At 36.2% G+C, this 14577-nt stretch overlaps 1 protein-coding gene across 1 annotated transcript in view; it reads left to right on the forward strand.

Moving 5' to 3' along the window:
• The window catches only part of LOC145662175 (synaptic vesicle glycoprotein 2B-like), a 292527-nt gene extending 286896 nt beyond the window's left edge, over positions 1–5631 (forward strand). Inside the window, exons 11-12 of the mRNA XM_081727507.1 lie at positions 2001–2054; positions 5478–5631. Coding sequence (XP_081583633.1) covers positions 2001–2054; positions 5478–5608 — 185 coding nt within the window. The 3' untranslated portion in view covers positions 5609–5631. The remainder of the gene's footprint in view (positions 1–2000; positions 2055–5477) is intronic.
• Positions 5632–14577: the final 8946 nt, after the last annotated feature.

Consider the following 14577-nt stretch of genomic DNA (forward strand, 5'->3'; position numbering starts at 1 on the left):
TATGTGTATATTTATAAAACTATGTGATCTAATATCCGTTATATATAATCAAGAAGTTTTATGTAAACAAATAGTAGCATATTGAGAAAGATATACGAAGATATTTCGTAAGTTGATTTTTTCACGTTTCATGTTTCTTTATATACTTTAGGTTAAAATATTTTTACACATAAATAGCAGATACTGAATGTTGGCCTATACGGTTGTGATTAACATTCTATTTTATTTTATTTTCTTGTGCAATGAACGAGCTTATAAATGAGAGAAGCTACAATTAATGTAGAATACTCTTTCATAAGTTTATATCCAACATATTGGATTATAAACAGTGTGAGTGTGCGAAATCCGGAAAAGGAATCTGCTAAGTCCTGGTGTCTGAAAATTGTTTCCGATTAATAATTTGAATTTTTTAAATATTTTAACTTTTATTAACGATTAATAAAACATTTTGTACTAAATATTTAAACAGTATTAATATATATTTAAACATTTCTATATACTATGTTTAATTGTTTTAGTATACACTAGTAAACATTTTAAACATTTTGAGCAAACATTTACACAATTTAAGTAAAATTTAAAAATTTTAGTAAATACACTGGTTCGCAAAACTTAAGGATGAGATTGATAAAGTAACGCAAAGTATTACGTAGTCGATGGAAATGAATTAAAGCCCGACAGCATGTTGCCAGAGGTTTCCCACAAGTGCACACGGATCAAGACGTTGCATAGTGTGACGTCAGCGTGACTTTAGAGCTGAGTGGGTCAATACGAAGCAGTTGATTAAAAAAAGTGAGGCAGTGTGTGTTATTCAGAGAGTTGTAAAATTGCATTGTGGTGGCGTTACCCACAACATAGCCCGAAGACATTTGGGTGACTTTACAAAAGAAAATAATCGTCGGAAAAGTACAAGAAGGACAGAATGTGATGACTGTGGTCCAGGAGTTTGGTATTGCCTACAATATCCTTTTACGTACATAAGGAGCATTCCGAATGACAGACAATGCTGTGCGAAGGAGTGATGGTCGACCACGGTCAACTATAATGTAACGATAGGACGACCATAGGACGCAAGAATGGGCCTACATCAGACACATTTAGCACCACTGCGAAGCGATCAAGATCATGCTTTACAGTGCGACGTTGACTGCATGCGTGTCGTTGCTTTGCCTGACGGGCATTGCATTTCTTTGACGCCCTCACATCAGCAACACTCTTTGCGGTAGTACCAGAAACGCCAAGACTAGACCCAGGAGGCGTCGGGTCGCGTTCTTTTCTCCGATTAGAGTAGATTCAGTCTAAGTAGTGATTCTAAAAGTACACTCATCTGGCGAGAGGCGAGTTCACCCAATAAACCGAAGAACATTATCGAATAGAATCACTTTGTTTGTTCGATGTTCTTGTGAGGGAAAGCATATAGTTGGATGGGTATAAGGACCTTCCAGTGTTCGAACGTGGTTTACTCAACGATCAACGTTATTGTGACACTGTACGCCTCCATGTGCGGTTTTTAAGTTACCATTTCCAACTTCTTCTTTAAGGATGTTAAAGCGTGACCGCATCGAAAAGCGCATCTAGCTGAGTTCTTAGAACTAGAAAATGGTCGGCAAATGGACTGGCCTCCTTGGGTTTCTAGCTTGAATCCTATCGAACATATTTGGGATGCTGTGGAAAGACGTCTTGAAGCACGTCTAGATGCATCCATCTAGCAACTGTCAACAGTGCTGGTAGAGCAATGGGCTCCATACCGTAACAACTCATTACGAAAATAGTAAAAAATACATGCCCTGAAACCACATGCAAATCCATCACAAGTTTATTGAGTATCTGATAATAGTAAACAACTTACATCTAAATGATATTCATTTTGAAGTCTACGTAATCTATATTATCTTCCTTATTATAGGGATAAGAATTATATACTGATGAGTTCATAAAGTATTTTAGTGATTTTTTGTATGTTTTTTTAACTATGACAACTATGCTTTATTCCTTTCCAGTGTCAGCTGTACTTTCAATGTTTCTGCCAAAGAAGGCTCCACAAGAGAAACAAGGTAAGTATTCAAAGTAAAATATGTGTTATCTAAAATAATGTTTTGAGAGTAACGTAAATGGTTATGTATTTATATTCTAGTTTATTTTCTATTGTAATAATTAAAATAGTTGAAAAGTATGGGGAGATAACGATGAGAGTAAAATTTTCATAGCTCTAAAGTATCAACCTTTTAAAGTTTGAAACGCTGTATTTGAAACTAGACCCGTTGTTGCCGGATCTTAATTCAGACCCCTGAAAAAAAAAAGATGATGAAGAATGTCCTTAAAAAATTACCACACAACCATTTCATTCCCGCATAACATAGAAGTAATGTGTATTACATACAGGCAACACGTTCTGAAAAATAACCCGAGAAGAAACGAACATAATTTTACCTCCCTTTCCTCCTCCTCCCAAGCCGAAAATCGAATAAAGAGCTTTGTCTGGTGAAGATCAATCTCTAAATCTCTATACCAAGCTTGATACTGTGTCCTTTCTATGCGGATAGTCATGACACACACACACACACACACAAATATATATATAATTTTATTTGATTAGTACTAAAGATTTGTGACATACATTTAAAGAACATGTCTTACATTGGACTCAAAGCTTCTGTGACAAATGAATATACGAAACCTTATGCTAACTTCTACTGATTGGCCCCATAAAAGTAAAAACACTAAAAATGAATCTTCATCGTTCTTTCCGTGTACTCTTCAGTTTGTTTAGGGATTTAAGGATTTGCTAATAAGTAATATGGATTTTTTTACTAAACCTGAACTGAAAATTAGCATGTTGTAGAAAAATGGTGAAAGCTTTGAAAAGAATATAGTATCAGAATAAGCGTAAGAAATTAGAAAGGAATGGTCAAGTCAGTAGCCGAAATTAAGACAGGAAGGCTGAGATATATTTTTCGGGGGAGGACGGGAAGAAAGAGGAAATTAACTTGAATTCACCTTACATGAAGCAATTAGAAAATGAGCTTTATCTTCTTTTTGTTGTGATGTTAGTATTTACACTTAAGTTTCTTATAGTGGTGAATTTTGTATGTATAGTTTCCATTTTGGCCAGTTGCTACTGTGAGGTGTGACACTGCCAAGTAGAATATAGATAGATGTTATGATTACATTGTCACCGCTTGAGCAACGAAACAGAAAGCAAATATCAAGTTCTGTGCACTCCTAGAAACAACTTCATCAAAAACATTCATGTTATTACGAAAGGTTTATAGAAGACAGTTGCCTTTCTTGTGCTTTTAAATGGCATAAGAGGTACAATGCTGGCACGAAGTGTGATCAAAAAGACGAGCGCCTATGGCTTACGTTTCCTTAAATACTTCATTATATGGCGATCAATTTTCTTATTAGCATTCAGGATATCTGATATTACCCGAAACTTGCATTTCGATCATCTAAAAGATATGTAGGACTTTGTCAATCATTTCATTCCTTCTAATTAACCTTTGCCACACAAAGCCCGACTATGACAACCAGGTAAACAAGCGATTTCTGCACGTGTTCGCAAAGTTACATATAAAATTTGCCAGTATAAAGAACTTCCGTGTAATATCATAATTAACAAGTAGGCAGGGAAAAGAAATTCACGGTTTTAATTGTCATATTGTATACATTTCTTAGTGTAAAAATGTAATTATTATTATAAAATAAGATATTCTTAATGAGCTAATAGAAACACCAGCGTTTGAAATGCATTAACAAATAATAGAGTTTAATATGGTATTAACAGTTTCTGAAAACTGATAATTGATTACAAAACGAATACATAATTCTATCGAGTAAATATAAAGCCTGTCTACAAAATAACAAAACCATTTCGACCTTTTATGAGATAAAAAAAAAGTCAGCGTACTATGAAATTTCATATACGTGATCTATACGATGCTAAATTTGATTTTAAAATAATCGAATAATTTTCATCGAATGCCCAATATTAATTCATTGTTTTTTTTATTTTCGAAAATCATTTTTTTTACAAAAAATAAACAAAGTACAGTACATTTTGAAAGAAAGTATAAGGCCCCTTTTTCTTTCACAATAAATTTTGATTGTAATTCTTCCTCTTGTAAATTTTACGATTTTACTTAGATTCCCATCTGTTAAAAAGCTGTTAACTGGTGTTCCTTTTCTCAAATATTATTCTATTTTAAATTAGATGCAATTTTGGAGTACTTAGTTTCAAACTAGTGATGAAAAGTACATTATTCAAGGAAGACGAATATTTGTGTTTATTTGAAAAATTTTCCATAGTTATTCAGCTTTTTAAAATTGTTTCCATCTTCGAAAACCTATTTTTTATATATTATGTTGCTTTAAGTGGAACATAGTTAAATCATGTTATTTCTGTATCGACAATCCCATTTATTTATTTCTATGGCAAAGACCACACAAATTCCATTGTTACATTATCCAGAATAGAAAACACCAGTTATTAGCAAATCAAATGCCAGCTTCAGTTAATTCAACTAGGTGTTTCTATCGGAGAACATTCTATCTTCATCGTGCTCAGTGCCGGATTTACGTGTAAGTTAAAAAAAGCTATAGCTTAGGACCATATTATCTTGCGGGCCACACAAATTTAAAAAAAAAATCTGGATGTACATTTTCAAAAATAAGACAAAGAATCGTGCAGGGTCGCTCAGTGATAAAGGGCTTACCTCTGGTGCGTACGGTCCTTAGTTCGATCCTCGACTAAGTAGGTTTGCGGTGGACAACATCGTGTCCGTGAGTTTTCTCGGGGTACTCCCGTTTCCTCTTACATTCTCATTTCACCAATTATTCCATCATCATTCACTTGTCTTAATTATCCGTCTTCATTAGCTTAAGGGAATAATCGAGGGACGTTAAACCGAACGGTCCTATTCCATTTCATTTCTGAAATAAGCTAAAAAAAAATTAAAATAAAATCTACAATACAGCAACAGTGTGCTTCTATAAGTAATCGAGTCCATCCTGCTAGCCGGCTGCCTAAAATTTCAGTTGACATAGGACAGCTGGACATATAAGAAGACTGATTACCTTCAATAGCTTAGGGCCTCATCAAACCTAAATCCCGCAGTGATAGTGCTTGTAGTTTTTCGATTTAGATTTCTCATTCGAACATAAAAGAATAAAGTGGCAATTTAAAGGACTTTATTAAAGAACTATTCTCACTTCAATAGACTTCATAACATTTTGTAACTTATGAAGTTATAATATTAAAAAAAAGTCGTTGTCTACATCTCACGCAGTTTGTGTTTCTGCTCATCATTATAGCAAAGATAAACAAGTAGATTGATTACTTGATAGCAGTAGGTTGTAGGTTGTTTTAGGTTGATTACAGAATTTGACGCTCATAAATGAATTCAGTTATTAACCTGTAGAAAAATATTTTCCAACATTTAACTGGATTCTTCTTCTTGTTTTTTTCAATATTTGAGTACAAGGTTCACCCACCTTCAAGTTGCATTTTGCGAAGAAACTGGTTGGAATTCTTTCACCAACAAGGACCTATCAAGTTGCCGGAAGAGAGCTGGTGATTTTGGAAAGGAAATATTCCAGTAAGCTGTAAATGAACTTTGCAGATTTCTGCAATAGAAGGTAAACCTTGGTGATTCTTTTCTTTTTGTGTGTTTTAGGAAGGGGGGGGGAGAATCCTTGGCACTTTATTTCTGCTTCGAACTATTGGACAGTCTTTTTTTTTTTTTTTTTTTTTTTTAGATGAAAGTAGTTAACACGAATGGTAAGTTATTTTCGTTTCCCTTTTTTCTTCTGGGAGGGCCTATCGTTGTCTCATCTCTTACAATGTCTCAACCATGTTTCAATAGTCGTTCAAGAAACATGTCTCCGTAAATTTATTTCCTATTCAACTATCAAGTATTTCAAATCTCAAAAGTGAACTAATTCAAAGTATTGTCGAATTTCGTGTAAGTTACAGTGAAAGCAACGACTCGTAAAGCTTGGGTTCTACACGAATCATAGAAGTGCTTTCCCTCACGTGTGATGCATCGGAAGAATTCGGGACGATTCGTACAGCTGCCTGCCGAACGCACACTTGAAAAAAAGTGAAACGGCAGAAGTACACGAACAACGTTGCCAAACTTAGAGGACATGGCAAAGGAACCACGGAAAAGGCACTTAAAGAACTATAACACCAACACTAACAATTATTCGAAATAAACGGAAACTATAATAATAGCAAATATAAAACTAGAACAAAATGAAATTTTGCGGCAATCCGACAACACTGCATTCTAAGGCGATGTTCTTAGCGTGAGGGACGACCCTAACAAATTTCATGGGTGGGGGTGATCGCAACGGGAATCCTGCTCATTTTTAATTTGCGTCATACACAGCATTTTATCAAGCATGAGATCAGTTCTAAATTCAGGTCTAAATTCAATCATATTTTGTATTGTTATAATCCACCAGATGTTGTTAGTGAGATGAGTACCTTTGCTACATAAAACACTCGCCTGTTGAAAGCTAGCTTTCTTACCTTAGGTTTGGCAACAGTGCGCCGTGGCCTCATTGCTTGACGCCACCCGCCATCACAGTGCGTCGACCAATGGACAAAAATGAGAAAAGAAACAATTTTCTTTGGACTTGCAAATAGCACGGAATGAAGTACAAATGATTCACAAGACAGAAATCCCTAGCCACAAACTGATGACAACCCGTCAGCCCACAGAGGGCGCGCGTAAAGTTACCACATTAGACCGACCCGAGTCGAGATGACACTCTTACAGATGACAATTCGCATGCATAACTACTATACTAGACCGACCTGAGTCATTATGTCCACAGCGATCGCACTGGTGTTTCAGACCAAAGCGAAAGTTGAGACCTTTTGTCACTAGTGGGCAGTTATAGCAAAGGTACATTCTTTCCTTTACGACGAACGATTGGTAATCATTTTTTACTGGTATATTTGGAATATCTCAAAAAAGCCTAAACATGTCTTGAGATCTCTGCACGAATATCTTCCTTTAATGATTTCCTTTGGATTCAGCAATAGTGTGTGTGCAAGTGTCCGCAATATTGACTGTAGTTAGTGAAATTGCGAAAGAAAACACCATGAAAAACAAGGACATTTTTGAAAGATGGATAACCACCAGTGCTAGTCGGAAGAAAGTGGAAACTATGCAGGCTATTTGTAGTCGTTATAAAGTTGAAGACGTCACGGAAGATGTGTACAACAGTTTAGAGAAATTTAGTAAGTTATTAATATGACCTTGGGCAAAAAAAAATGGAGGATGTCGCACAGAGTTTCGTCGGTTTTCCTAGCTAAAAATAAAGAGTGGTTTGATCGTGCATATACACTTCCGAACTATGTCTCAACAGATAACTGCTCGGTATCACAGCAACGTGAAGACCGATGTAGCTTGCACTACTCGCGGTAGAACCAGTAAACAGTTCGCAGAGTGTTCAGTAAAAACCAAGAAAAGATCCTCTTCTAGCGACTAAATCGCCAGAGGAGCTTGCCTTTGCTGCCAAAGAATCTTCAGTGAAAGTAAATACATCAAGAAATGACGAATAATTAAAGGATTGTCGGTTATGCGGAAGAAGCCCTCCACAAAGTCTTCCGTCACTCTAGGCTACATCTTATAACTTCTCTCTTCAATACTACTTATTTAGACCTAATGAAGCATATGCTTTTTCTTCTGACCCTACCCACCCAACACAAGTACATACTGATCATGGGTAAAGAATGTTCCTCGAGGTACATTGGAATGTACATGATAGGTACGTGAATAGAGCAATCATGTGAAATACACATGTAAGGAATAAGGTTACTTCCGCCCAAAAGTACGTGCATGACACATACCGAGGAATGTATCTATTATGTGTATATCACGTACCGTGTATGTACTTGACACATTTACTTGGCATTGGCATGTGCCAGGAATGTACTAGGCATGTCAGTAATGTTCCTTAGGGCAGTGCTATGCAACTGGGGGTGCGAGTACTTAAATACTAAAACCTTAACGCTTCACTTTTACGTTCGAATTTAGAACCTTGTACTTTTAAAAAAAGCCAAGCAACTAACTCTGAAAATATATGCCCTCCTCCGGCATCTGTGTGGCAATTTAACTACCTATTAAAATACTACAGTAACATTTACGAGCGACCGAGCTCTAACCTATAATCTTAGCATTCAAACCTTTGATTTACGGTTATTTGTGATTTCACGTTTATAACAAAGACAAATATTTTTAAAAGAGTGTAGTTTAAATAAATTACTGAAATAAATATTTTTCACAAAGTTTATCCTTTTAAATTATTGTTCAAAGGCCTTTGCCTTTAGTAAGCCTTCTCCGAAATACATGCAAATGAATTGTGCTGCCATCTTTGGAGCTCTTTTAAAATACACATATATGTTTCTCGACAATGAGATCTCAGAAACTACAGGCTCTAGAAAGATGACGTTTTCACTGATCGATTGCAAATTTCATGTAGATTGTCCAGTTCTAATTGAATATTTAAAAAACATGGGCACTATTTCTTTAGTACATTTTTACGGGTACATTGGAAGTGTTGAACTTTCAAAAAAATAAAATAAAACATCACATCCTAATCATTACACATTCCAACACCACACTGTTGTATATAGCGGTTGTATATGTCTCCGGCATTTGTTTCATAGCCAAATAATAATGGAAAAGGAAGGATAACCATTTCCTGAAGGATGTCTATATTATCAGGCTGAATTTCTTTAAGGAGTTAGTTTATACTTAAACTTACGTCTTCCCGAAAATTTTATTTAACGTCTAGTTTTAACGTACAGGTTTTGAACTAATTCTCTGCTGTGTAACGTCACAATATAACCATCAATGCTAATTTTATGAGGACAATTCTGCCAGTGGGGTTTAGAATGTTACAACCTAGAGAACGCATCAAACGTCAGAAAATTGCAAAATGACACACACAATATATTACAATGTGGCTAAACTCAGAAAGTGGCTATAGAAGTGAAAAGCATATGGCTAAAAAGCCACTATTGGCTCTTTGGAAATTATGTGACTAACGACGTTCTCAAAATGGCCAGATCTCGTCACAAAGTGGCTAAATTGGCAACCCTAGTCGCAATACGAAGCAACTTACGCACAACCATGCCATGGTACATGGGGTATGTGCCATTCACATTCCTCACATTCCAGTGAAGCATGTAAAAGTACCTTTCAAGTGTCAGAAATTCCTCGAAAGGCACGTACCTAGCGACACGTGCTATGCATATGAAATGTACATTTTTCAAGTACCAGGTACGTAAACGGTACATATGGAACTTAAATGGCACGTTCCTAGAATGTACCTGGTTGGGTGGGTATTGTCTCCTCCAAGATACAGATTCACGCAAAGAAAAGGAGGACAAATACGGATATGGAAAGTTATTTCAAAACTGATGCTGCTAATGCTGTCCAGCTTCATAATTCTGTCGCTATGGAATTTGATAATTTAGACAGTGATGGTACTGGCTGATCTTTTTTTTAAAAAAAAAAACAACTATTTTAGTCATTTTACGCACTGCTTTTCATTATATTTTAGTGTTATGTAGTTTTGAGTCGTATGGGTTCGTGTTTACGAGTGCCGTAAACAGGAAGGGCCTTATGCAGAGTCGTTTTGACGTATGTTTAGCGTCATACTAAAGGCCTGACTACTGCAGGAAACATATGTTAGTCGAACTCTTTAGTATGACACTAATCACGTTTCAGAACTACTCTGCATAAGGCCTTAAATGTCTAACATTTTTTTTTTTACGACCCTGAACGGGATATTATTTTCTATATCAGTACAGTTGTCAAGTTCGATAACTTCAAGAACAACTTTGCTTCAGTCTAAGTGAGCAAAGAACGTCTTGCGACACAATAAACATGTAATAAAAGCTTCAGTATGATTTGTTTTATTTTTGTCCATTACTCCCATATGCTCGACGCACTGTGCGCCAGTTCGGCTAACGCGGACTATAATAACTTACTGGAAGTGAATGAAGAAAGCGACACTATTGTCCGAAGTTTGCAAATTAATCACAGCTAATTCATACGTAATTAACGTGTATTTCATATGTAATTAATTGGTGAATTAGACGTTAGATGTATCCAAAACGTTCTATAATTTAATTATTATGAATGTTCAAGTATCTAAATTCTATATATATCGTAATCTTCAAGTGGAAAGAGTTTTCTTTTTCTGTTTTGGGCATTCCTATTTATCCCCACTTCGATTGCTATGATTTCACACTATATTTGAAAAAAAATGTGAAAATTGTTTCGCAGGTATAGAGAAATCTAATAACAAATTGTGGAAACACGTAAGCAGCATATTCAAATGTAACCTACATTTTCTTTTACTCAGAACATATTGTTAACGATTTAACATTTACGAGTAACCCTTTAGTTAAGTAGATAAATTTTAATTTGATACGACTGATTTTGCTTTGTCTATAAGGAAAGATCTAATACCAATTCTTAGTTCTGTAACCATATTTTGTAAATATCATCTATAATTCATATTATATATGCAGCTTCCTCAACGACTTAAATAAATCTTCCCAAGTTATGTATTTAAATTATGGTATCAAAATTATTCTTTTCAATATTCTTGTATCCAGATTCTACTACTATCTGTTAATTTATTTTTTCTTAAGTCTTTTGTAGAATTACAGAAGCGTTTTACCCTCAGCCTATAATTCAGCTTAAAAATTGATTTTCTTTTTTTTTTAAAAAAAAGTACTTGTGTCTTCATGACTTAGTATAGTACATTTATTTTAACATTGTATTGTTCCATTTTAATAACAAAATTTCCTTTTTGTTTGTTTATATTTAGCATAATTTCATGACAGACATCTCTCAGAGGGTGGCGTTTTGGATTATTTTTTTGCGGTGAGGGAGAGGTGAAGTTGTACTAAATTGGTATTGGAAAGAAGAACAAGATATAGTACAAACAGTTTACAATTCTGAATTTGAATATATTTATTATTGTTAAACTTTGACTTAATAAATTACACAAAATAATTACATTGTGAAGTTGTTTCATTTCCCCTTACAAACTTAGGAGTAAAAAAAGTCAGTTTTCCTTCCACTATTGTCCACTATTTGAAACTATTTGAATTTGATACTAAAGCTGGAAAGTAGTAGACCTATTACTTCTAGTTGCAATAGAGGGACATGGTTAAAGATGCAACCCATTCTTTGATCACTAAATTCATACCAAAAGATTCTCAGTATCTCTTTCAATTATTAGACAATCAAACAATGCTATGCATAAGTATCGGAAGTCTTGTTGAACGACTATGGGTGGTATGAATAAAATGGAGCCTAGACTCTACTCACTTGAGGTGAGCATGCTCTATTCGTGAGCAAACTCTAAAAATTTCGTATGAATAAAAACTATCAATAGTTTTGAGAGCTTACTCTTGCAGAAGCCGAGCATGCTCATAGAGGTTGCTCCACTCCGCGTTGGGACGACGAAACAAGCAGTCTGCAACTGCACTTATTTCTGCTATATTATTTTTAAAAGAATAGCATGCATTGTCATTTATTTTGAGAAGTGTCAACAGACAAATAAAACAAACAAAAAAAAAAGAGAGAGAGAGACATTTATTTCAAGAAATTTGTGTTGAACTTTTCTATAAAACCTCATAATTGCTATAAGATTTATAAGGATTACTAGGTCTGTAGTATAACATGAATATTTTATATCAAGTATTTGACAAACTACTACTGTAAATAAACTGTACTTTTCATGAAAGTTCTTACATTTTAATGACCAACTATCATGCTGGCAATTTCATTTCTCCTTTGTTGCCCCGTTGTCTCACGCGCGGGATGCCCTCGTTATCCTCTTCCATGTCGTCATAGTCTTCAAACGCTCTCTCAACAATGTAAAACTCGCCGTCTTTCAGATATTTAGCCACATTATGAAGGACAAAACAGGCTAGAATCACCGAAAGCACTTTTGTTGGTCGCCAATCGTATTTTATTTTCCAGTATAGGAAATCGCTGCTTGACTTGACGAAGCATATTTCTATTATAACTCGTTCTCCTTTGAAGCAGTTGTTGAATTCTCTTTCTCCTTCTGTAGCTGGATTTTGGAAAGGAGTCATAAGCCAAGGAGCAATGGCGTATCCAGAATCGCCCAGAATCAAGGCTCCTGACCTGTTTTCTGTCATGACCACACGAACAGCTGAATTCATCCATATTCGGGATTCGTGCACCGAACCTGGCCAGGAAGCATCAACGCTCGTGAATTCCTCGTTACAATTACAAGTGGCTTGAACATTCAAGGTGAAACGTCCTTTACGATTTATGTACTCCTCCGCGTGTACATGAGGTCGTTTAATTTCCACATGTGTGCAATCGATGACCCCGATGGCAAAGGGAAAATTGTATTTTTGGCGCCACTTATTCATTTTTGCCTGCTGTTCAGCAACAGTTGTTGGGAACTTTATCCACAGGGGAGCCTTTTCGATTATTTTCTCTAGAACATTTGCAAATGCCACGGACACCGTACTCTGATCCACACCTATATCCTCCCCTACCCCACTTTGAAACCCTGGATCATTCAAATATCTCAAAAAAATTCGCATTCTCTGTTCGTTAGTAAGTGCCCCGCCTCTAGTTTCATTTGTTGCACCTAGGAAAACTACTTCACGTTTTCTTGATCAAAGCGATACAGAGTTGTATAGTCCATTTCCCACGTGTTTCTGCGCTCCTTGTATATTTTACGTCGTTGTAAATTCATGAATGCAGCCATTCTCACAACACACCTTCACTGCACGGCTTGAGTCAGCTAATGAGGTGACTCCAGATTTTTGGAGACAGTACTCCGAAGTGCGAGCACGAACTCATTTCTTATTCATATGAAATGTGAGCATGCTCGATAGTTTTCAGACCATGCTCCAGCACTGAGTAACCTCTCAATGAGCATGCTCTCTTTGCTCCTCTTTATTCATACTAAAAGAAGTAAACTTCACAAATACTGGAGCATGCTCTCCTTGTTCCACTTTATTCATAAGACCCTATATCCCTTTCGGGATCTTTTCCGGACCCCGGCTCTTTGGGCTATTTTTTAGACTTTCAGTCAAGCAGCTACTGCATCGTCACTGTTTATCCTAGGATCATGGTTCATACCTCATTCTCTTCAGAATAGAGCTGGCTTTTAAATGGTACCACTTACATGCTCATACCATATACCAGAAGCGGGAAAAAATGTCAAAGTGAAAATATCGGAGGGAAATTTTTTTCCTCTGACTTTGGCCCCCCTGGACCCCCCCTGTGTGAACGTAGCCATCTAAAAAAATGATAAATAGTACTTGGTATACTAAATGTGTGTGCCAAATTTCAAGTTTCTATCTTGAATAGTAAGGGCGGGAGAAATTTTATCAAGAATTTCCACAATGCCCCAAATTACCACAAAACACTATGATCTCAGGGAAAAAATTCCTGAGACATCCCTAATTACCCTAGAGTCATGTGTCACCCATATTCTCTTCAGCTTAGAACTGCCTTTCAGGCGGTACCATTCACATGTCTCCATCATGTATCTAAGGCGGGAAATTCCAAAAAAGGGATTTTTTGGTCTAAATTTCCCTTTTTTCAACTTTTAGCCCCTCTGGACCCCCCTGTTTTAACGCAGAAATCTGAAAAAAATCTGTTAAATACTATTCGGTGGACTGAATGTTTGTGCACAATTTCAATTTTCTAGGTATAAAAATAAGCCCGTCAGAAAAAATTCAGAAAATACCCCATGTTACCCTATACAGAAGTATATTTTGAAAAAAATTCCCTAGTTACCCTAATTACCCTCAAGATCAAAGGCGAACTCCTTGGGAGTTACAAACCATTCAGGGCGTTCAGCTAGGTATCCATTCTTAAAGAATATAGAATCATATTGGTGTAACGGGTGCCATCACATTCTATCAGTTCTCATCTCCCTTTATACCAATATGATTCTATATGTATTATTTAAAAGTGGATACCTAGCTGAACGTCCTGTTCAGTTTGTAACTTCCAAGAAGTTAACCTTCGATCTTGATGGTGCTAACGTTTCTGATCACTGTGTCGCGTCATTTTTCATTCGGTGTTCATGATGCAAGTTGATGGTTTGTTTTGAACATTTCGCGAATGTCGACGATGTCCATTTTGTGAAGTGTAATACATTCATCCCATAGAAGGTTGATCTCGGCAGCTCCCGGACACGTATTTTCCGTCGCCCTCGTGATGCACATGGTGAGTCATTAGCAGCTAATATTTTTCCTGTCATCATTGTTCACACTACAGTTTCAAATGAGCCTTACTAGAGATTGCACTTGCGACCTCGCACTCAAGGGGTTCCTTGTGAGTGAGAACGCAGACTGAAAGTATTTGTGAATAATATTCTAGGACGAATATTCGGACCCAAGAGTAACGGATATGGTGAACGAAGGAAGAGGAACTGCATAATTTCTACTGTTTACTAGACATTATTAGGGTCATCAAGTATTGGAGGCTCAGGTGGGTGGGTCATTAGCCAGACTGGAAGAAAGTAGGAACGCTTTCAAAG

The sequence above is a fragment of the Thermobia domestica genome, chromosome 10 (genome assembly GCF_964235325.1).
Source record: "Thermobia domestica chromosome 10, izTheDome1.hap1.1, whole genome shotgun sequence".
Lineage (NCBI taxonomy): Eukaryota > Metazoa > Arthropoda > Insecta > Zygentoma > Lepismatidae > Thermobia > Thermobia domestica.